The sequence below is a fragment of the Erinaceus europaeus genome, chromosome 11, assembly GCF_950295315.1.
Source record: "Erinaceus europaeus chromosome 11, mEriEur2.1, whole genome shotgun sequence".
NCBI lineage: Eukaryota > Metazoa > Chordata > Mammalia > Eulipotyphla > Erinaceidae > Erinaceus > Erinaceus europaeus.
Genome location: NC_080172.1, coordinates 48,243,192 through 48,267,086, shown reverse-complemented (window position 1 = coordinate 48,267,086; position 23,895 = coordinate 48,243,192). Strand labels below are relative to the sequence as shown.

The window sequence follows — 23,895 nt, the reverse complement described above, 5'->3', positions numbered from 1 at the left end:
ATACACTGGAGAATACTTGGAGCCAGGTGCCAATTAGTTTAAATCTCTCCCCACAAATTCTGAAGAGTCTCTAAGAAGATGTGTGTTTTCCAACCCTTGGGACATTTAAAGGAATTGAATACAAAGAACACAGTAATAAGTAACTTCCATCCACAAGGACAGGGAGTGATGAGGGAGTCTCATGATGCATTGGAACCATTTGGTTTAAGTGAATTTACTTCAAATATATAATAGGCAGTAGGCTTCATTATTTCTTCTTTCAAGTGTTTATATTTTTCCTGAAAAGTTTTTTTTTTCCTTTTCTGTGTGGAACATTTTACTTAAAGATAGTCTCTTCCTTATTTATTTCTTCCTCTAATAATTTAAAGAATGGCCAAGCATAATCTTAAGTTTTACATTTTAGGGAGTCAGGCGGTAGCGCAGCGGGTTAAGCACAAGTGACACAAAGTGCAAGGACCTGCATAAGGATCCCGGTTCGAGCCCCCAGCTCCCCACCTACAGGGTGTCAATTCACAAGTGGCGAGGCAGGTCTGCAGGTGTCTTATCTTTCTCCCCCCCCCCCCGCCCCCGTCTCCCCCTCCTCTCTCCATTTCTCTCTGTCCTATCCAACAACGATGGCATCAACAACAACAATAATAACTATAACAATAAAACAAGGGCAATGAAAGGGAATAAATAAATTTTTTTAAGATTTACATTTTAAAAGGTGTTTGTCATTGTCTTAGGAAGTGGTTCAGTGAATAAAACATTGGATTCTCATGTATGAGGTTCTGAGTTTGATTCCCAGCATTTCATGTGCTAGAGTGATATCCTGGTCTCCTTCCCTCCCTCTCTCTCTCTCTCTCACTTCCCATCCTCTCCCTCTCTCTCTTCCCCTCACAAACAAATGGAATTTTTTTTTTTCCTATTTAAAAGTGTTGCACCTGTGACACCTTTGATGTGGTGCAGTAGATAAAGCATTGACTCTAAAATCTGAGGTCCTGGGTTCCATCCCCAACATTGTATGCAACATTGTATGTCAAGGTGGTGCTCTGGTTCTCTTTCTTATTAATAAATTAAATAAGCAAATTTTAAAAGCATATATACCAGTGTTGAGACATTATGATCTAGTAAAGCAAGCAAATTTGGGGGGCTGAAGAAGAATTTCAATATCATTTGAATTTAGTTTCTGAATGTTTCAAGAAAGAGGAGCCAGCCCAGGAAGTGACATAGTGGATAAAGTGTGGGGTCTTGAGCTTGAACTTGGCATCATGTGTGTCAGAGTGACTTTCTTCTCTCTTATTAATAAATAAATAAATTTTGAGAATACAGAAGATGAAGGAGGAGGGAGGAAGAAGAGGAAGGGGGGGAAAGGAGGGGCTGGGTGGTAGCACACCTGGTTAAGCACACATATTACCATGCTGCAGGACCTGGGTTAGAGCCTCTGTTTCATACCTGCAGGGGGGGACATTTCATGAGCAGTGGCCTACTGGTCAGCAGGTGTCTATCTTTCTCTTTTAGAGCTCAGAGGAATCTCAGTAGAGCAGTTTAATGGCGGGAAAGAAAACCAGCTTGGAGTGGGTTGAAGAAGAAATGGGACACCCATCTGGAAATATGAGAGACAAGTGACTATTCAAAACAAAACAAAACCAAAGAAAAAAATCCTCCTGCAAAAACAAATCCTAAAAACACTGAATAAGATATTTCCTGAAATGTTTTATCCACAGCTAAGCAAGCAAGAAAGAAAGGAAGTCCCAGGGCCAGGTGGCGGCACACCAGTTTGAGCACACACATTACCATTCATTGTTTCAAGCCCCCAGTCCCCACCTGCAGGGGGAAGTTTTACAAGTGGTGAAGCCGTGCTGCAGATCTTGCTCTCTCTCTCTCTCCTTTTTTGTAAATGCAATAAATTTATATAAATATTTAAAAACAATCACAGTATTTAATTGAAACAACTCTCTCCCCCTATCTCCCCCTTCCCTCTTAATTTCTGTCTCTATCCAAAATAAATAAATATAAATTAAACAACAAAAAAAAGAAAGTTAGGGAGTTTCTCGGATACTGCAGCAACTCAAAAATACAAATTCAGTGTTGGATAGATATCACAGTGGTTCTGCAAAAAAAAATAAATAAATTTCATGCCTGAGGCTCTGGAGGTCCCAGATCAATCCCCAGTAACACTGTAAGTTAGAAGTGAGCAGTTCTCTGGTAAAGAAAGAGGGAGAGGAAGGAAGGATAAATGGAAGGAAGGAAAGATGAGTGGAAGGAAGGAAGGAAGGAAGGAAGGAAGGAAGGAAGGAAGGAAGGAAGGAAAGATGAGTGGAAGGAAAGAAAATTCAGAGAGTGAATGGAACTAGGTCTAGCAGCTTTGCTATGGGCATCTGATGAACTCCACCAAATTTGAATTTCAGTTTTAGCATCTGAGTTATGAACCAGACAGCCCAGGGAATTAGAGAATTGATTCTGAACACTTTTGTAAAGCCAGTATCCCTACCTACCCACCCACCCAAAAGGTTATACAGTATTTGGGAGAGGTGGAGAACCAGACAAAGATAGTTGTCTCACAAATGAACGGAGATAAAAACTGTTCCTAAATAACTCAATAACTCAGAATCATTAAGCAGGCTTTTACAAAGTTTCCAAGGGTCCCAAGGGTTGTTGTCCAAATTCATGCTACCTGCTTGGTCCAAAATCTCCAAGAATTTAAAAACCGGACCTGAGTTCAGAGTGCCCTTGATGTGCTTAACAGAAAGAAAAGCAAACTCTGTCAACAGGAATAGGCCTTTAACACAGGACCCATGAGTGCTCACAATCATGAGTTCACAATAATAAACATGTTCAAACATGAGTTCACAATAATAAATTACAAGATATTAAAGGAAACAAAACAGAATATGAGATGGCAGCAGAAAATCCAATAGCAAAATCCAACTTACAAAGACTTTAATATTGAAATGATCAAATAAAGGATATATGTGTGCGTGTGCGTGTGTGAGAGAGAGAGAGAGAGAGAGAGGTAGCACACCTGGTTGAGTGCACATGTTACAATGTACAGGGAACTAGGTTCAAGCCCCTGGTCCTTCCCTGCAGGTTGAAGGAAAGCTTCATATAAGTAGTGAAGCAGTTTTGCAGGTGTCTTTCTCTTTCCCTATCTCCCCCTCCTCTCTCAGTTTCTTTCAGTCCTGTCAAATAAAACAGCAAGAAAAAAAATGTCTGACAAGGGTGGTGGGTTCATATTGCTGGTACTGAGCCCCAGTGGTAACCCTGGTGGTGATGGTGGCGGTAGTAGTAGGAGTAAGAGTAGGAGTAAAATATAAAATTAAAAGGGAAGCCCAGGTGTGGCACAGTGGATAAAGCCTTGAACCCCCAAGCATGAAACTCTAACTTCAGGCCTTGGCATTGCATGTGTTTGTTCTTTCTCTACTTCTTCTCTCTTTCTCATTAATAAACAAGCTTTTAAAAACTGAACAGGAGAGTCAGAGTAATGGTTAATCAAAATTTCAGGCCTGGTAGGTAGGAATCAACCTGATACTCATAACATGAAATAAGCATAACTCCTTTCCCTCCAAAGAAAAAAAAAGTAATGTAATGCCTGGGGTTCTGAGGCCCTAGGTTCAGCCCTCAGCACCACCATAAACCAGAGCTGAGCAGAACTCTGTTTTCTCTTTCTCCGTCTCTCTCTCTCTATCTCTATCTCTATCTCTCAAATAAAACAGTTAAAAAACACAAAATATTTAGGGATATACACAACAGTAGAGAACAGAAACTGTAGGCATGAGGTCTCAAGTCCATCCCTGGGACCACATATGTCAAAGGTGAACAGTGCTCTGGCCTCTTCCAATCTTTGTCTGTCTCTCATCCTCTCATAAAACTCAATAAATCTATTTTAATTTTCTAAATTTTTTAAAAAGTGGGATTAGTGGTTTACAGTCAACAGTAAAATACAATAGTTTTTACATACATAACATTTCCAGATAACAGTACAACCCCCACTAGGTCCTCCTCTGCCATCATGTTTCAGGACCTGAACCCTCCCCTCCCCCACCCAGAGTCTTTTACTTTGGTGCAATACACCAACGTTTTAATTTTAATCCAAAAATTTAAATCATTGATTTAAAAAATATATATTGTATTGATTTTTGAAAGAGACCAGAGTACCACTCTGCTCTGGCATATATGATACTGGGGATTGAACCTGGGGCTTCTGTGACCTCAGGCATGCAGGTCCTATGCCCTACTGACATGGAAAAATTTCAAGCTGAATGTCTAGAAATAAAAAATAAAGACCGGGGGTCGGGCGGTGGCGCAGTAAGTTAAGCGCATGTGGCGCAAAGTGCAAGGACCGGCGTAAGGATCCCGGTCAAGCCCCCGGCTCCCCACCCGCAGAGGAGTCGCTTCACAGGCAGTGAAGCAGGTCTGCAGGTGTCTGTCTTTCTCTCCCCCTCTCTGTCTTCCCCTCCTCTCTCCATTTCTCTCTGTCCTGTCCAACAACGAACAACATCAACAATGGCAACAGTAATAACCACAACGAGGCTACAACAACAAGGGCAACAGAAGAGGGAAAAATGGCCTCCAGGAGCAGTGGATTCATGGTGCAGGCACCGAGCCCAGCAATAACCCTGGAGGAAAAAAATGAATAAATAAAAATAAATAAAGACCTTAAAGGTTGGAAGGTGTAACTTTAAATGCTCATAATCAGAAAATGGGAGGGGAACAGAAGAGGCTTATTAGTAGACAGCATCCCTCACACATGTGATGTCCTGGGTTTGATCCCTGACAGTGCATAAAAGCAAGAAAGACAAAACAAATGCAACATCACAAGTGACAGGAAATTGCCTTTACCTCTCTTTCATTAAAAATAAGTACTTTTTTAGGGACTGCTGGTGCACCTGGATGAATACACACATTGCAGTGTGCAAGGGCTTGGGTTCAAGCCCCCAGTCCCCTTCAGGGAAAAGCTTCATAAGCAGTAAAGCAATGATGCAAAAGTTTCTCTCTCCCTCCCTTTTTATCTCCCCTCCCCTCTGAATGTCTCTCCCCTCTCAATGTCTCTCTGTCTTTATCCAAAATAAATAAATTTTTAAAAAAGCAAAGCGGATAAGAATATGAAGCTAAATGTTTTGACTTAAGAAGTTAGAAAAAGCAGCCTAGGAGGTAAATAAAGCTTTGGACTCTGAAGCATGAGGTCCTGAATTCAATCCCTGGTATTACATGAACCACTGATTGTCTCAATCATAAATAAATATTTTATTAAAAAATAAATTAGTAGAACTAGGAATACCAAAGGAGACCACCCGGACCGAAACAAGACAGGACTAGAATGACCACAGAAACCCAGTAAATCACCCGTGAGTACAAACACGCGTGGCTGGTGACAGAGAGGAGAGAGGGGCCTAAGGAGAGATTAAGTGACTGCTAACAGTTCGACAGTTTGTCAGTGGAGACACCACCTCCAGTCTGCTCCACCAACAAGGGGACAGCTGAAGGGAGGAAAGGACTCCCCAGAGACTCACCAAGTACAACTCTGAGTCCCCATTGCTACTACCCTCAGAATCTGGAGCAGCAACAGGGAGGGACACCAGGGCACAGAGATCTAACCGGGAAACTCAGGAGAAGACCTATACCTCGGTGGCATAGCTGAAGGGCTGTGAAAGTCTCTTTGCATAACCACTGGATTACCTCTGCCACACCCTGCTTTATCTCTTGGTCAGGAGTCATTGATTAAGCCAAGAAGCCTATTGATAGTTTAAAAGCCCTCAGGCTACCATAGCCTACAGGGGGAAAAAAAAAGGCTTTTATACCACTGAACTCCAACTCAGGGATTGAAAAACCTCTTAACTTATATAAAATGGTTAAAACAACAAGAAAAAATAATGGAGACTCGAACCAGGACAAGAGTCCAGCTAAAAGTCCTCCAGAGGGCAAAGCACAAAACAACGAGTTCAACATCCAAACATTAGCTAAGGAAATAATAACAGGAGTGAGTAAAGAATTTGAAAAAATTGTAATCAGAAATGCAGGAACAACAAATGAGAATATGGAAGAAAATTCTAATTATCTCATGGTTATTAGAGAGCTGAAAGCTGAAATTGCTGAGCTAAGAAGGCAACTAGCTGAACAAGCTAAAACAGTATCAGAGCAGGGCAACAAAATAGATGAACTCCAGAAAGCAGTAGAGGGCAGAGAGAATAGAATCAATGAGGCTGAAGACAGAATTAGCAAGATTGAGGATGAATTAGAGACAACTAAAAAAGAAGTAAGAGATCTCAAAAAGAGATTAAGAGATGCTGAAAACAACAACAGAGTCCTATGGGATGACTTCAAAAGAAACAATATACGCATTATTGGCTTACCAGAGGAAGAAAGAGAAGGGGAGGAAGAAAGCGTTCTCCAGGCCATAATAGCTGAAAATTTCTCTAGTCTAGACAACACCAAAGACATAAAGATTCAAGAAGCCCAGAGGGTCCCAAATAGAATTAACCCAGACCTAAAGACACCAAGACATGTCATACTTAGATTGGAAAGGAATAAGGATAAAGAAAGGATCCTCAAGGCTGCAAGAGAAAAACAAAGAGTCACCTACAAAGGAAAACCCATAAGATTAGCAGCAGACTTCTCCATACAAACACTACAGGCCAGAAGAGAATGGCAAGATATCTATCGAGTGCTCAATGAGAAAGGCTTTCAGCCAAGAATACTATATCCTGCTAGACTGTCATTCAGACTAGATGGAAGCATCAAAACCTTCTCAGACAAGCAACAGTTGAAGGAAGCAACCATCACCAAGCCTGCCTTGAAAGAAGTTCTGAAAGGTTTCCTATAAACAACCAGACCACCACAAATAGAACATATATCAAAACACTCTAAAACTCTACAAGAATGGCGTTAAAATATCTTCAATCTTTGATATCAATAAATGTGAATGGCCTGAATTCACCTATTAAAAGACACAGAGTAGGAAGATGGATCAGAAAACACAACCCAACAATATGTTGTCTACAGGAAACTCACCTAACGTAACAAGACAAACACAGACTTAAAGTGAAAGGATGGAAAACTATCATTCAAGCCAATGGCCCACAAAAAAGGGCAGGAACAGCTATTCTCATATCTGACATGATAGACTTTAAAATACATAAGATTAAAAAAGATAGGAATGGACACTACTTAATGCTCAGAGGATCAGTCAATCAAGAGGACTTAACAATTATTAATATCTATGCACCCAATGAGAAGCCATCTAAATACATCAAACTTCTACTGAAAGAGCTACAGCAATATATTAACAGTAACACAATCATAGTAGGGGACTTCAACACCCCACTATCTCAACTTGACAGATCATCCAGGAAGAAAATCAGTAAAGACATAAGGGAGCTAAATGAAGAGATAGATAACCTAGAACTATTGGACATTTTCAGAGTCATTCAGAGCAAGTTGTGGTATATATACACAATGGAATACTACTCAGCTGTAAAAAATGGTGACTTCACCGTTTTCAGCCGATCTTGGATGGACCTTGAAAAAATCATGTTGAGTGAAATAAGTCAGAAACAGAAGGATGAATATGGGATGATCTCACTCTCAGGCCGAAGTTGAAAAACAAGATTAGAAAAGAAAACACAAGTCGAACCTGAAATGGAATTGGAGTATTACACCAAAGTAAAAGACTCTGGGGTGGGTGGGTGGGTGGGGATAATACAGGTCCATGAAAAATGATGAATGAAATAGTGGGGGTTTTATTGCTAAATGGGAATCTGGGGAATGTTATGCATGTAAAAAATAAATAAATAAAAAATAAAGTGAAAAAAAAAAAAAAAAAAAAAATAAATTAGTAAAAGAACAAAAATCTAACATGAAAGTAGTAGGAAGAGAATAATCATGATAGGTAGAGAAAATAGTAAAACTGAAAACAGGGCAAAGTCTAAGTTGACTGTCTAAAACTGGACAATCTTTTCTGGGAAAATTCATTAAGCTTTACTTTATTTTTTTATTTATAAAAATGAAACATTGACAAAACCATAGGATAAGAAGGGTACAACTTTGCACAGTTCCCACCACCAGACCTCCATATCCCATCCCCTCCCCTGATAGCTTTCCTATTCTTTTACTGTCTGGGAATATGGACCCAAGGTCATTGTGGGTTGCAGAAGGTTGATGGTCTGGCTTCTGTAATTGCTTCCCCGCTAAATATGGGAGTTGATAGGTAGATCCATACTCCCAACCTGTCTCTCTCCCTAGTGGGGAAGGGCTCTGGGGAAGCGGAGCTCTAAGGCACATTGTTGTCTGTCCAGGGAAGTCTGGTCGCATCCTGTTAGCATCTGGAGCCTAGTGGCTGAAAAGAGAGTTAACATACAAAGCCAAAGAAATTGTTGAACAATCATGGACCCAAAGGCTGGAATAGTGCAGGTGAAGTGTTGGGGGGGGGGGTCCTCCATTTTGCAGATAGCTAGTAGGCATATTTTAGTTATATTTCAAAGGGCCTGTAGCTATACTAGTGTTTGGTTTTGTTGTTGTTGTTGTTGTTGTTGTTGTTGTTGTTGTTGTTTTGCCTGAGCCTGAAATCTGATATGCAGGTGGATCCAAGTTATTGTCTGGGGAGATAATGTCGTGGCTGGGAAGAGGACCAGAAAGATGGATCAGGGAAGAGAGTAGCTCCCTAATATGGGAAAGGGGTATATAATATTGTTGACTGTAAACCCCATTGATTTGATGTGATCTGGGGCATTAAGCTTTATTTTGTTTGGTTGGTTTTTTTACCAGAGCATGGCTCAGCTCTGGTTTGTGGTGACACTGTGGATTGAGTTTGAGACCTTTGGTGTCTCAGGCATGAAAGGTTTTTTGCATCACCATTATGCTGTCTCCCCAGGCCCCCATGAAGTTTCCAGTAGAGAGAAAGAGGGTGGATTGGGGGTGGTAGAGCAGTGTAGCCTTTTATGCCATACATAAAATCACACAGCATTAGTCACACGGCATAATGGTGCCAAATTTTATTCATTAGAAACAAGTCACTAAGGCAACCCATATTCTCATTCTGTGGGAGAAGTGTCAGAGGATGTGCAGGTGCTTTTTAAAACCACTACTCATTATATTATCTTTTTCTTTCTTTTATTTAGTATGACAGAGAGAAATTGAGAGGGGAAGGAAAGATAGAGAGGGGGAAAAGGGAAGGAAAAAAAGGCACCTACAGCACTGCTTCTCCTTTCATGGCTTGAACCCAGGTCCCTGCACATGGTAGCGTGCATTCAATCAGGTGCATCACTGCCTGGCTCCTTGCTATCTTACCTTTTCTACAAAAAATAGCAAGACAAGAAAATAAGTAAATAAATAAAGTGTCTACAGAATAGAAATTACAAGATGAATCCAAAATTATATATAGTACAAGCAGCTCAGGTTCAAAGCCCAGAATCACAGGGGACGTGTTGCGGTATCTCTCTCCCTCTCTTTGTGTGTGTGTCTCTCTCTTTCTAAATTGAAACATTGGTCCTTTGGCCTGGAGCTATTGCAGAAGTTAAAGCACTGGACTCAAGCAGGAGGTGCTGAGTTTGACTCTCAGCATTTCATGAGGCCAGAGTGATGCCTTGGTTCTCTCTTTGCTCTCTATTTCTCATTAATCAATTTTTTAAAAACCTTAAAAGGCAGGGGCTGGGTGGTGGCACACCTGGTTAAGTGCACACATTACCTTACTATGCACAGCGACACAGGTTCAAGCTCCTGGTCCCCATCTTCATAAGTGGTGAAGCAGAGCTGAAGGTGTCTGTCTCTCTCTCCTCTATCTCCCCCTCTCAATTTCTCTCTGTTCTATCAAATAAAATAAACAAATAAAGTTAAAAAATAAAAAAGAATTAAATAAAATTTAAATAATCTTAAAAAGTAAATAAATAAAAAATTAAAAAGCCAGCTCTGGAGCAGTGAGGTCATAATTACAAAAGGTCCTAGCTTGCAGAGGAAAGCCTTGGTGAGGTGTAGAATGATTAGCAGGGAGCTGCTTTGCAGGCCATGACTCAGATTCTTTGAAAACCAACACGCAGTTGCTCCCCAAGTGGTCCCTGTGTTGAAACCGGGCTTCCTAACCCAGGATCCCAATATTCTGCCTGACCAGAAAGATAGCTCAGTAGGTAGTGTGTTCTCTCTGCCAGTGATCCTCAACCACCTGCTTTTGGAATGTAACTTGAACATTCTTTTGCATTTCATTTTTGCCAATATTGTTGATTTGAGTGTGGGAGGTGTAAATAAACACTTGGCTGTGCAGCTACCACTCAAAGCACTGTGTTGAAGGGCACACTCTGGGATGACAAAATAGCTTCCTTGGATAGTGTGCCTGCTTTTTTGCCAGGTGTAAGAGTGTAAGAGATACAAGTTCTAGCCCAGCACCCAGTGCACTGGAGGAAGTATTATTGCTGTGGTTTCTAACCCCCTCCCCCATTTCCCTATCTGAAAGTCAGCCCTGAGTGGTGAAGCCTGGTGGGGGGGGAATTAGAGGGAGAAAAGGAAGGAAGGAAGGAAGGAAGGAAGGAAGGAAGGAAGGAAGGAAGGAAGGAAGGGAAGAAAGGAGGGAGGCACATTCCAAAAGCAGGAAGTGTTCTGCCAGGAAAATGGTAACCACAGAAACTCCCCCCCCCCCACCAGGGTATCACTGAGCTGCAGGTGGGAAAGTACCTCCCACCTTAAGACTCTCCTCACAGCCACCTGGCAGGCCCTAACCAATAGAGTGAGTAGAAACCAGGACTTGAAAGCCTCTCATAGGGTACAATTCCATGTTCTCTGTTCCCTATGTCACACAATGTGCAGTGTTCTGTCATCAGAGCAACCACAGGGACAGCTGTATAGAAAGGGTTTCTGGCCAGGTGGTGGCAAACCTGGTTGAGCACACATTATCATGCTCAAGTACCAGGGTTCAAGCTCCCAAGTCCCCACCCACAGGGAGTAAAGCTGTACAAGCAGAGAAGCAGTCATAAGTCTTGGTCTTTCTCTCTCTCTCTCTCTCTCTCTCTCTCTCCCACCTTTCCTTTGCCTCTTCATTTCTCTCTACTTCTATCCAATAATTAATAAATTAAATTTTAAAAGAAAGAAAAGGTTTCATCACTTAAAAAAACTATTTGAGGGCTGGGGAGACAGCATAATAATTATGCAAGAGATTCTTATGCCTGAGGCTCTGATACCCCAGGTTTAATCTCTAGCACCACCATAAACCACCATAAATTGAGCAGTGCTCTGGTCTCTAATTAGAAAAAAAAAAAAGGGAGTGGGAGTTGGGCGGCAGCACAGCAGGTTAAGCTCATATGGCATGAATTGCCCCAGCTCCCCACCTGCATGGGAGGAGGTTGCTTCACAGATGGTGAAGCAGATCTGCAGGTGTCTATCTTTCTCTCCCCATGTTTGTCTCCCCTCATCTCTCAATTTCTCTCTGTCCTATCTAACAACAGCAGCAATGACAATAATAATAAGGGTAACAAGGACAACAAAATGGGGAAAATGGCCTCCAGGAGCAGTGGATTTGTAGTACAGGCACTGAGCCCCAGCAATAACCCTGGGGACAAAAAAAAAGTGTGTGTGTGTGTGTGTGTGTGTGTGTGTGTGTGTGTGTGTGTGTGTGTGTGTGTGTAAAACAGCTTGAGCTGGGAATGACGCTTTGATGACCAAGCTAGCTTCAAAGATGAAGTAGGTGTCTGGTTTTATATCAAGTACATTCAGGATGGTGGAATCATCTAGACATATTTAGGGCTTTTTCTTTAAAAATAATGCATATTTATAATGGGCAGGGATGGGCATATTTAGAAGAGGAATGAACAATGACCATACAGAATATATGCAAAAAATAGCAGCAAAGAAAAAAAAAGTTATGGGACAGTGGCCCCAAAAGGCTCATTGGATAAAGTATTGGACTGTCAAGGATGAAGTCCTGAGTTCAATCCCTGGCATCATATGTGCCTGAGTGATGTGATGCTCTAATATGTATATATTTAGTAGAAGAGAGAAGTATGATATATCAGTGAGTAGAAAGGACTATTATTATAAATTCTTTCCCTAATGACTCATAGACTTAAACACTGTTCCAGTCAAAATCCTAAAGGGTCTTCATAATTTAGTAAGCCATTTATAAAATGTATGTTAAAGAGTAAAGGGCCAAAGTATCTTAATGCCAAGATACTCTCTAAAAAAAGGCAATTAAAATGACACCATTGAGTATTTAGCACAGAGAATTTGGTTTATGTTCACACAACATCTGCACATAATTATTCACAGAAGCTTTATTCATAATATTCCCAAACTTGAAGCAACCCCAATGGGTGAGTGTTTAAGTACGTGGCATGTCCCTACCATGGAGTATTATGCAGCCACAGTAAGGAAGAGGGGTGATATACATAACAACTTAGATCTCAGAGCATTGTGCTAAGTGGAAAAAGCCAACCACAAAGGACTGCATAACTTTTTAAATAATATAATTTTGGAGATAGAGGACAGAGTAATAGTTGCCAGAAGTCAGACAGTGGGGGGTGAAGAGAATAAGTTCACATGTTTATAAAGGTCACTAGGTGCAGCATACACATTACCATGCTCAAGGACCTGGATTCAAGTCCCTGGTCCCCATCCTCATAGGAGAAGCTTCATGATAGTGGGGCAGTGCTGCAGGTGTCTCCCCTTCTCTCTGTCTCTTACCATCTATCCATAAAGAGAGAGAGGAAACTGGTTGCTAGGAGTGACAGCTGTGTAAGCACAGAACCTCAGCATAGCCCTGCTAGCAAAAAATAAAATAAAATAAAGTGCTCAGTAATGGTTAAAGTGCCTAAAGAAGGCATCTGAATTCTGTAATTGATTGGACTTTAACCAAATTAGCCAGACAGCCTAGCAGAAAGGTCCAAAGAAGACAGATTCTCCAAAACCTAACTCTGGCTGGGCTCAACAAATGATACTCAATGCCTAAACAATTGAGAGAAAAATTTAAGATCATCAGATAAAGAGAGGACTACAAAAGTTGGATAAGGGCAAGAGACTGGCCCACTTAATAATGGCCTGTTTGGTCAATATCACACCACCTGATTATCTGGGTCCCTAAGTAGGGAATTCTTGGATTCCCATACACATATGATGAGCTTAGACCTCTAAAGGGTCTCTCTCTCTCTCTCTCTCTCTCTCTCTCTCCCTCTCTCTCTCTCTCTCTCCACTAACACTGGTCACTTCCATAAGGAACAGCATCTTGAGACCCTCCCAGAACCTTGGCTTTACCATAAAGCAATGATGGTAGGGATAGCCCCAGTCTCCAAAGGGAGACTGGGGGTATCCTGCACTGCCACTCAAAAAAGACTGGTCCTGAGGGTCAGGTGGTAGCACAGCGGGTTAAGTGCACATGATGCGAAGCGCAAGGACTGGTTTAAGGATCCTGTTTTGAGCCCCCGGCTCCACACCTGCAGGGGGGTCGCTTCACAAGTGGTGATAAAGAATAGGAAAGCTATCAGGAAGGAGATGGGATACGGAGTTCTGGTGGGAATTGTGTAGAGTTGTACCCCTCTTATCCTATGGTTTTTGTCAGTGTTTCCTTTTTATAATAAAAAATTTTTAGAAAAGAAAATATATATCTATACCAGGCTGCCTGGGAAATAGAGCAGTGAACGAAGCATTGGACTTTCAAGTGTGAGGTCTTAAGTTTGATCCCTAGCATTGCATGTTCCTGAGTGATGCTCTGGTTTTTCTCTGTCACTAGTAAATAAAATAAAATAAAATAAATTTAGTGCTGCAGGTCTCTCTCTGACTCTCTCTCCTGCTCTCTTTTCCCATTTTTCACCCTCTATTAAAGAAAAAATGGCCACTGGGAGTGGGAGTATTATGTCCCAGTGATAATCCTGATAAAAAAAAAAAAAAACTAAACTAAAAACTGCCCCCAACTTTTGCCAGTGATAGATTAAAAACAACAACCTAGGATTGTGATCTCAAGCTGCTGCTGAACTCAGAACTTTCTGGCCCACAGACCCTCTGCTGAGCTCCTGCATAATACCACCTAAGTGTATAAGCCCCTATCTCCTCTGGAATTTTCCTTGCTCTTCCCTCCTTCCAGATCCCCACCCCCTACCTCAATTCCTCCCCTGCCCCAGGGCCTGGAACTAGTGGATTTTTGCCCAAGCAAAGCTTGTCTGTACTGTTGCCACCTTGTGGTTATATTTTTTTCTCAGGCCTACCCTGAAATCACTTGCCCAAACACGGACATTACAAACAGGCATGCCAGATGGCCAATAGACATATGAAATACTTAACCTCACAGATATGGTAACGAAGCCAAAATGAGACACCTTCCAACTCCCATATCTTTGGCAAAAATTAACATGTCTCAGATACTAGGGAACGTGTAGAAGGATGCTAGTAGAAGGATAAACTGGTATGACTACTTTGAAAAAATTTTTTAGTTTTATTATCTTTATTTATTTACTAGATATAGACAGCCAGAAATTGAGAGGGAATGGGGCAGATAGGGAGAGATATTGAGAGACACCTGCAACACTGCTTCACCATTCACAAAGCTTTCCCCTTGTAGGTGGGGACCTGGGGCTCAAACCCAGGTCCTTGAGCTTTGTAACATGTGAGCTCAACCAGGTGCGCCACCACTGGGCCCCTAAAAATTTATTTATGAGAGAGAACCAGAGCGTTACTCTGACGCATGAGAAGCCACTTATCAAATTCAGGATCTCATGTTTGAGTGACTACAGCGTTATTCATTGAACCACTTCCCAGATCATAAAAAAATGTAGGTGTTTTCATTTTGTTTTTACCAGAGCACTGTCCAGCTCTGGCTTATCATGGTGCCAGGAATTGAACCTGAGTCTCAGGCATGAAAATCATTTGCACAACCAATGTGCTATCTCCTCAGTTCAAGATGGTATTGGTGTTTCTTTTTAATATTATTTCTTTTAAAAAGTATTCTCTTTTTTGTTTTCCTTGTTGTTACCAGCGCTTAATCTGCTGTGCCACCACCCAGTTCTTTTTTTAATATTATTTCAACCACACACTGCTCAGCTCTGGCTTATGGTGGTGCTGGGAATTGAACCTGGCCTCTTGCAGCCTTAGGCATAAAACTCTTTTGCATAATCATTGTGCAATCTCCATGAACCCCTAGAACCCACCAACCACTTTAAAGAAAAATTGGCACTATCGTGTAAAGTTGAATGCTTACATAACCAAGATGCATTAATTCTACTCATAGTAAATGTTACCAAGACCATTTTTTTTACAGAGGCACCAGAATACATGCACTATTGGAAATGGGGGTGTGGGGAGGAAAGGAACAACAGAATAGCTCACTTGGATAATATGCTGCTTTGCTATTGAGACTGGCCCACACTGCACTTCACCGGTGTGGTCTCATTCACTCTCCCCTTCACTGCCTCTAAAAAGAAGAGAAGTAGGGAGTCAGGCAGTAGCACAGCCGGTTAAGCACGTGGTACAAAGTGCAAGGACCGCATAAGGATCCCAGTGTGAGCCCCCGGCTCCCCACCTGCAGGGGAGTCGCTTCACAGGCGGTGAAGCAGGTCTGCAGGTGTCTGTCTTTCTCTCCTCCTCTCTGTCTTCCCCTCCTCTCTCCATTTCTCTCTGTCCTATCCAACAACGATGACAACAACAATAACTACAACAAGAAGACGACTAGGGCAACAAAAGGGAATAAATAATTTAAAAAAAAAAAAAAAAAAGAAGTGGAAGGGAGATAGATGCTTGATGGGAAATGGCAAGTGGTTATGAGACAGACTTTCATGCCTGAGGTTTGGAGGTTCTAGGTCCAGTCCACAGTACACAATAAACCAGAGTTAACCAGTGCTCTGGGATATATATATATATATGAATGAGAAGGGAAAATAAATTAAATAATATAAAGACATAAACATGGATCAGGAGAGTTACTTCTGAATTGTGTGGAATAGAAGTGGAAAAGGAGGGTGAATCTATACCTTTGTTTCTGCCTTAGGAATAAGTGTATTCCTTTGCTTATAAAGTTGTTTCTCTCTGACTAACTACATCCCAGTTCCCTGCTTTCATGAAAATCAGAGAAGACCAGGAAATTTCTTGTTACAGAAACAATTGGTGGAACCTTTGCCTTTTTGTATTGCCTCCCCCAGCATGGGTTCTGTGTCTAAGAGATAATGTTTAAGAAAAACATGTGACATCCAGTAGACGTTCTGGTATTTTCTTGTATTATCCCCCAGGATGGGTGGGGGCACATTACAGACAACTATCTTATTTGCCTGCTATCAGGCTGTCAACATGATGGAAACCTTCTCTACCATGATGCAAATCACTCCTCCAGAGCCTATAAATGCACTAGAATAAAAGTAAAATAAAGAGGTCAGTATTCTGGCTTAGCACTTTCTTTTTCTTTTTTTAAATTTCTTTATTGGGAAATTGATGGTTTACAGTCAACAGTAAAATACATGTATAACACTGTACATGCATAACATTTCCCAGTTTGCCACATAACAACACAAGCCCCACTAGGTCCTCCCCTGCCATCAAGCTCTAGGACCCGAACCTCCCTTGCCCCACCTTAACCCAGAGTCTTTTCCTTTGGTGCAATACACCAACTCCAGTCCAAGTTCTACTTAGTGTTTTCCCTTCTGATTTTGTTTTTTGTCAGGCATTAAGCCAGCTCCCCCTGCTCCACCCTGCATTACTGATACTATGGCCTATTTACATAATCATTGTTTTGCCTGAAAGATCCCCACCCATTCCATCCATCTATCTTCTTCGAGACCCGCCCTGCCTGCAGGATAACATTAATCCCACCAGCTAAAAGCCTGGCTACAGTTGCTAGGGAGGTTCTACCTTTCCAGCCCCTTCCATTTTTCTCCACCCCTCTCCTAAATATGTATGGAATTGTAAAGCCACGGGAGAAGGGCAGAAGTGCAGACAGGGCAGCAGACACTAGCCATTGCAGTTGGCGCCATGTGGCTTAACCAGATGCGCTGACACCTGGCTCTGGGGCACCTGCATGAATAAAGATTTGTATTGCTACCGCCACAAGCTTGGTTCCTGGGCCATCTCTATCTCCAGTGTCGCTGAGTGAGTAGCAGCCCAGGCTGGCTCTGATCAAGTTCTCTCCAACCCAGAGAGCATGAGCCCGGGGAAGAGGCACCCCCCCACTAGCCCAGCAGTTTTTCAACTTCTGCCTTTGAGTGAGATCATCCCATACTTATCCTTCTGTTTTTGACTTACCTCACTTAACATGATTGCTTCAAGCTCCATCCAAGATGGGTGAAGAAGGTGAAATTACCATTTTAATAGATGAGTAGTATTCCATTAGTACTTTCTTTTTCCTCCCAACCAATTTACATATATGTATTATTATTGTTAATTATTATTATACCAAAGCACACTTCTCAGCTCTAGAATAACAATAACATAAAGAAGTCATGATTGGGGGCTGGTCGGTAGCTCAGCGGGTTAAGTGCATATGGTGCAAAGTGCACGGACTGCTGTAAGGATCCCCTGGCTCCCCACCTGCGGGGGATGGGGGGGGTGACGGTCGCTTCACAGGCAGTGAAGCAGGTCTGCAGGTGTCTATCTTTTTCTCCCTCCCTCTGTCTTTCCCTCCTCTCTCAATTTCTCTCTGTCCAATCCAACAACAACAATGGCAACGATAACAGTAGTAACAACAAGGGCAACAATAGGGGCAACAAAATGGAAAATGATGGCCTCCAGGAGCAGTGGATTCGTAGTCCAGGCATTAAACCCCAGAAATAACCCTAGAGGCAAAAATAATAATAAAGTCATGATTCCTGCTTAACACTTTCTTTTATCCTCCCAGCCAATTTACGTATATGTATTATTATTATTATTATTATTTATTATACCAAAGCACATTTCTCAGCTCTGGCTTATATTAGTTCTGGGGATTGAACCTGGGACCTCAGCGTCACAGGAATAGAAAGAAGTCTTCTCCATCACCATTATGCTATTTCCTCGACGTGACCAAATCCTTATAAAACCAAACAGTAGTGGCACCTGGTTGAAGGCACGTTACAATGCACAAGGACCCAGGTTCGAGCCCCCGGTCCCCACCTGCAGGGGAAAGCTTCACAAGTAGTAAAACAGTGCTGCAAGTGTCTCTCTCTCTCGCCCCCCCTCCCTCTCAATTTCTGGCTGTATCTGTCCAACAGATAAACAAAGATTAAAAAACATTTTTTAAATAACAAATAATAAAGATCCTTCTTTCCCCCACGCTGTTAACAGGTGACAGTGTTATAAAAGTGGATGCTAACCACTTTTATGTGGAAGGAAGGTATTGATAATATTTTAGCTGTATTGGGTTGGGAAGAGGAAAGCCAAAGGGTGATCATTAGATTATTAAAAAAAAAAAAAATTCTGTTGATGTAAATGCACCATCCCAGGGTTGACGATCATGGCGGAGTCATCACTAATGCTGCGTTCTTGAGGTCCCTGTGGCCACCTCTGGCCATTCAGTCTCTCATGACCTTCTGCAAACACGCAGCACACCCAACTCAGGTACTCACTTCCAACAGCGCCCAAAACAGGGCGGTCAGAGCTTACTAAAAAGCTGGCGACCTCCGCTCCGCCCAGCTGCAGACAAATGGGGGCGGGTTCAAGTGGGGATGACGCCAGTCGGCGCGCGTATGACGTCAGCACCGCGCGCCTGGCCATTGATTCCTCCACGGAGGGCGCGGACGACGTGGTGGGGGTGGACGTGCGAGTGCAGGAGAGTCCCGGTCCTGGCGGCGACGGGGCGTTGCGACCCGGTAAGCGGCACTTTCCTTCTCTGCAGCCACCTGCTTGGGGCCCGCACGGGTCTGCGGAGCGGAGGTGGCCCGGGGCTGGGAGGGTGTCGGCGGGCTGTGCGTGCCGGGCGCGAGGGCGGGCGGCGCGGATGTTGTGACACCAGTGGCGGCGCGGGGCACCAGCGGCTAAAGGCTCATTCGCCTGTTGGAGGAGCCGCAGAACCGGGCGCCCTGGACTCACCCTGGACGCACACGCTTGGGGGTGCCTTCTGCCACCCGAGCCCCCGCGGGGTGGCGGCTGCGCCCATTCCCTCTCCAGCCCTGGGCTGGAGGCTCGGTTGCGTCACTTCTCCGAGCTTCGGGCGGCTGCTTGCTCGGGTAAGCCTGCCGCAGGTGTTCCGTGTCTGCTTCGAGTTTGGGGAGCCTTCCATCCCCATAACGAGAGGCTGCCTGTCATTGGATGGAAGCAGGCAGCCCGCGGGGAACCGGGAGAGCAGGTGGGAGGGAGGCTGGCGCAGGGAGGACTGGGCCCCTGCGCAGAAAACGTAGGAGCATCAAATCGGGCAACCCTGTGAATGATGATGGTGGCACCTTCTCTCCTTGCCAGAAAAGGGTCCTCCCCAGAAAAGGGTCCTCCCCGTTACGTCTCACAGCCCGGATTTGCTTGTCTCACCTTTCCTTATTTCATAGTTGAGCGCTTGCTGGACTGGAGGCGGGCAAATAGCTTGGGGGCGGGGGGGGGGGGGCTGTGCCGTGCAACAGCAAGGGAGTTCTTTAACCTCTCTACTCCTGCTCGGCTTTATCTACACCATGACAGTAATTAGATCTGCCTTGCAGATATGTTGTCAGAATTTAAAGTGTCCTCTGTTAATAGCAAGGGCACCACACATGAATTCACGCCCTTGCTGAAGGTTCTTGGTTGATGACTGCTTGAGAAGCAGAGAAACTACTTTTGCTATTTAGGGGGTTTGCTAGTCTGTCGGATGTGATAAGACAGATATGTTATGAGGAACTCATCATCTCCTATAGACCTCGTAAAATTTTCGAACTGGAAAGAGATTAAAGCTTCACTTGAGTGTGTTAATTATAGCATCTCTTTGTTGAGCATTTGCTATGTGCCAAGACACTGTATCGCGCACTTTTCACGCACTCATTTATTTAATACTTCCACTATGGCAGTGCCATGTTTGAATACAATGTTACCCCCATCTTACATATGCAGAAGGCGGGTCTTGTCCAAGGTACTGACGTGTTAATGGCAGAATTTACAATGGGATGAAGGTCCTCAGGCTCTGTAGCTTAGAAGTCTCTGGGTCAGCGGAAGGATCCCGGTTCGAGCCCCCGGCTCCCCACCTGCAGAGGAGTCCCTTCACAGGCGGTGAAGTAGGTCTGCAGGTGTCTTTCTCTCCCACTCTCTCTGTCTTCCCCTCCTCTCTCCATTTCTCTCTGTCCTATCCAACAACAATGACATCAAAAATAACTACAACAACAAAACAAGGGCAACAAAAGGAATAAATAAATAAATAAAAATTTTTTAAAAGTCTCTGGGTCACGCTGTAGTCTTGGCAGCATGACCTTTACATCTTGTCCAGTGTTGTCCAGATGTGAGCCAAGATTTGGCCTTTGGTGATGGCATAGTGGTCACACAGTTGGTAACTGAACATAGAACACTTCTTGAGAGTTTCTGCCAAAAGGAGACCCATTACTTAAGACCATAAGGCTTCCTTAAGCCTTGCTATTTTTATACTATTAATAGGAGCATCTGTTCAATTCATGGATTTAAAGACTTGAAGCTGTATCAGACCTCAATTGGTGTTATTATCTGTGACCAAATGATTATAGAGTTTTCAAATACGCAAGCAGCATGATTTGAGCTTGGGGCATTCTGTGGTGCACTCTGGAGATCCCATGGCTTACTGTGCTGTAACATCTGCTAGACTTGGACCTTAATGGGTACAGCTGCTGGAGGTCATCTTTCTGGAAGACACAGAATTTTTGGCTTGGTATTAGAGACAGAGAGTTCCAAGTATTAAATTTGTCTCAAAGCCACATATTTGGGAAAGATCTGTGGCTGAACTGATGTGTGTTAATGTGGGAATCATGAACTGGGTTTGAACAGATGCTATTCTTGGTGTTTTGGAATCTGTTGGCTCTTTGTGGTGGTGGTGACTTAGAGCTGTGAAGGGAATACATAATACAGAACTAACAAGGTTTCTATAACCCATCTGTGTAGACTTTGACTATGTACCCCTTCAGTTCCTCCACCCAGAAGATGCTGCCTCTTTACTGTACCTCTTCGAAGTCTTCAGGCTGCCTGTCTTACTCTGTTAATCAAACTCAATGAACCTCTGACAAAATCCATGCTGGGTTTTTTGTTTGTTTGTTCGTTTGTTTGCCCTCAGGGTCATCATGCCTGCACTACAGATCCACTGCTCTTGAAGGCTATTTTTTTTTTCCATTTTGTTGCCCTTGTTATTTATTGTTGTTGCTGTTGATGTTGTTGGATAGACAGAAATCGAGAGAGGATGGAAAGACAGAGAGGGGAGAGAAAGATAGACACCTGCAGACCTGCTTCACCGCTTGTGAAGCGACCCCCTCCCCCCGCAGGTGGAGAGTCCGGGTCTTGAACCAGGATCCTTATGCCAGTCCTTGTGCTTCATGCCATGTGCGATTAACCTGCTGCTCTACCGCCCAGCCCCCTGTTTTTTTGTTTTGTTTTATGCTGCCCCAAGCCCATTCCCTTAAAGAAAGAGATCTGTTAATCTTACAGAAAACCCAAAATAGACTGAAGCAAGGCGGGGGGGGGGGGAGGGGGAGTCTCCTCTTTGATTACTTAGAAGGACATCTAAATGTGAGCTTCAGGCATGGCTGGATCATAAGACAGAAATGTCTTCATAAAGGCTCTCTTGGTCCTGCCTTTCTTTGCTTTTTGATTATTGACTTCATTCTTCCCTGACATTTTTCTTTAAGCTTATTGAGAAAAATAAAAGCTGGCTGCTGACAAGTCCAAGTCTACACTAACAGACTTATTATAGAATTGTAAATTGATTTCTGTGGATAAGGAGTTAAGGGGACTGTGATGGGACCAGCCTATGCCACAGGTCCTAGCTGGGGATGAGGGGGTGCTTTGCCTCCCTGTAGCATGTGGGGTGAGAAATTGCAGGGAACTAAGCAGACCATCAGAAACAGTGCTGCAGTGTGCATGTATGCTTATATGCTGGAATGAATCCCAGTGTGGCTGTTGTGATGGAGCAGAAGTCCTTTGCTCCACGCCCCTCCACTCTGCTGCCTCTGCTATGTTGGGGGGCCCTTTCACTCTGCCACATCCAGCTGACTTACAATTGGAGGCAGGTCCTATTCCTCCCAGAGGAGACCTCTATGGCTTCTGTTGATGAACACCCTTTCTGCTTCCACAAACACTTGAGTGCTACTGTGTTGTGGACTTGATTTCTGTTGTACAGTTGCAAGGTTTCTGCTTGGTTTTCCACTGGATTGAGAACAAGATTGATTGATTGATTGATTGATTGATTGATTGATTGATTGATGTAAGGGGCAGAACACTTACTGTCTTGGTTATCTTTTATATATAGTAATACAGGTTCTCTAAAATCATGGCTCTGTACTCATTCATTGTAAAAATCAAGCAAATGTGTGTAGTGAACATTTTTCCAACTTATATTTGCCATCTAATTTTGTCTTTATTGTTAAATACACACAACTTTTTTTTCATTCTCTGTAGACAGACTTTGTTCTTTTTAATTTCTTCATTTGTTTGTAGGCTGAACGTTTTGTTTTCCTCACTCTCTATTCTAGTTTTTTACTGCTTGATTTTTGACACATGACTTTAGAGAACTAATGTTAGGGACTGGGTGGCATGAGCCACAAGGACCAAGGTTCAAGCTTCCAGTACCCACCTGCAGAGGGGAAGCTTCATAAACTGTGGAGCAGTGCTGAAGGTGTTTCTGTATTTCTCTATCCCCTCTCAATTTCTCTCTGTCTTATCAAATAAAGAATTAATTGAAAGCAAATGTTAAGCTTTATTTCAGATTTTGACAAGGTATTTGATAACATTTTTTAATGCTTGAAATAAAATGAATTTGAATTAAAGGTTCTAAAGATGTTGCTTATATATTACTATTAGTCATTTACATTTTTCTTTTTAAAAATAATTTGTTAGAATGTCAAATTTGAGATTCAGATCTGTGTATACTTCTCATAATTTTTTAAAAATATGTAATTTATTAATGCACTGGAGAGGACAGAAAGAATCAGAGCATTACTGTGTGTAATACTGGAGATTGAACTTGGGACCTCATGTTTGAGAATCGACTGTTTTACCCACTGTGCCACCTCAACCTACTAATTCTCATAATCTTGATGCTGTTAGCATTTTCTGTAGTTGCTGAATTACAGTGTTTATCTGTGGCTGCTGAACTAGTTTAAAGAAGTCTCCTCTGTTAATGACAGCTCACTGTGTCCCTAGGTGATGGACTTTGCTTCTTCCAGTTTTTTTCTTTTTTTTCTTTGCTAGAGACAGAAGTTGAGAGGGGATGGGAGAGAGAGAGAGAGAGACACCTTCAGCACTGTTTTACCATCCGAAGCTTCCCCCCACCCCTGAGAGTGGAGGCTGAGGGCTTGCACACTACAATGTGTGTGCTCAGCCAGGTATACTACCACCCAGCCGCCTTCTGGTTCTTGATCCCACTCTCTTGAAGATTGTATGTAACTACATACAATGAACAGCTCATATTTTATGTGTCATACTCAGTGGACTTTGACAGAACATTTAACCTGTACCCAAATCAAGCAAAAAGACATAGCACCTTAGAAAGTCCCCTCAAGCCCCTTTCTAGTCACCACTGTCCCCTAAGATCTCCATTGTTGTGATACCCACAACCATAAGCTAGTTTTTCCCTTTTTAAAAAATACAAATATATATATATTTTTTAATTATATATAATAAAGTATATATATATATATATACTTTTTTTTTTTTCCACAGGAGCTTCACTGCTCCAGGCTGACTTTTTTAAACAGACAAAGGGGGGAAGGTCATAGCACCAAAACTTCCTCCAATGTGGTAGAGACCAGATTTGAACCCAGATCTCACACATGATGAAGTAAGCACAGTATTCAGGTGAACTGTTATGCTGACCCTATCATTTTGTTTGTGTCACTATCCACTATATTACACAGCAAGTAG

The 23,895-nt window shown here is 42.7% G+C and overlaps 2 protein-coding genes across 5 annotated transcripts in view; one reads left to right on the top strand and one right to left on the bottom strand.

The window, feature by feature from the left end:
* IL6R (interleukin 6 receptor) overlaps positions 1-23,895 on the bottom strand; it is a 271,403-nt gene that overhangs the window by 10,415 nt on the left and 237,093 nt on the right. The window lies entirely within an intron of this gene.
* The window catches only part of ADAR (adenosine deaminase RNA specific), a 46,716-nt gene continuing 41,394 nt past the window's right edge, over positions 18,574-23,895 (top strand). For 3 of the 4 annotated variants that reach the window (XM_060201481.1, XM_060201480.1, XM_016189250.2), the window contains exon 1: positions 18,575-18,713. In XM_060201481.1, coding sequence (XP_060057464.1) covers positions 18,591-18,713 — 123 coding nt within the window. In that variant the 5' untranslated portion in view covers positions 18,575-18,590. Of the gene's footprint in view, positions 18,714-23,895 lie in introns of all 4 variants that reach the window. The other variant, XM_060201478.1, reaches the window with a different exon arrangement.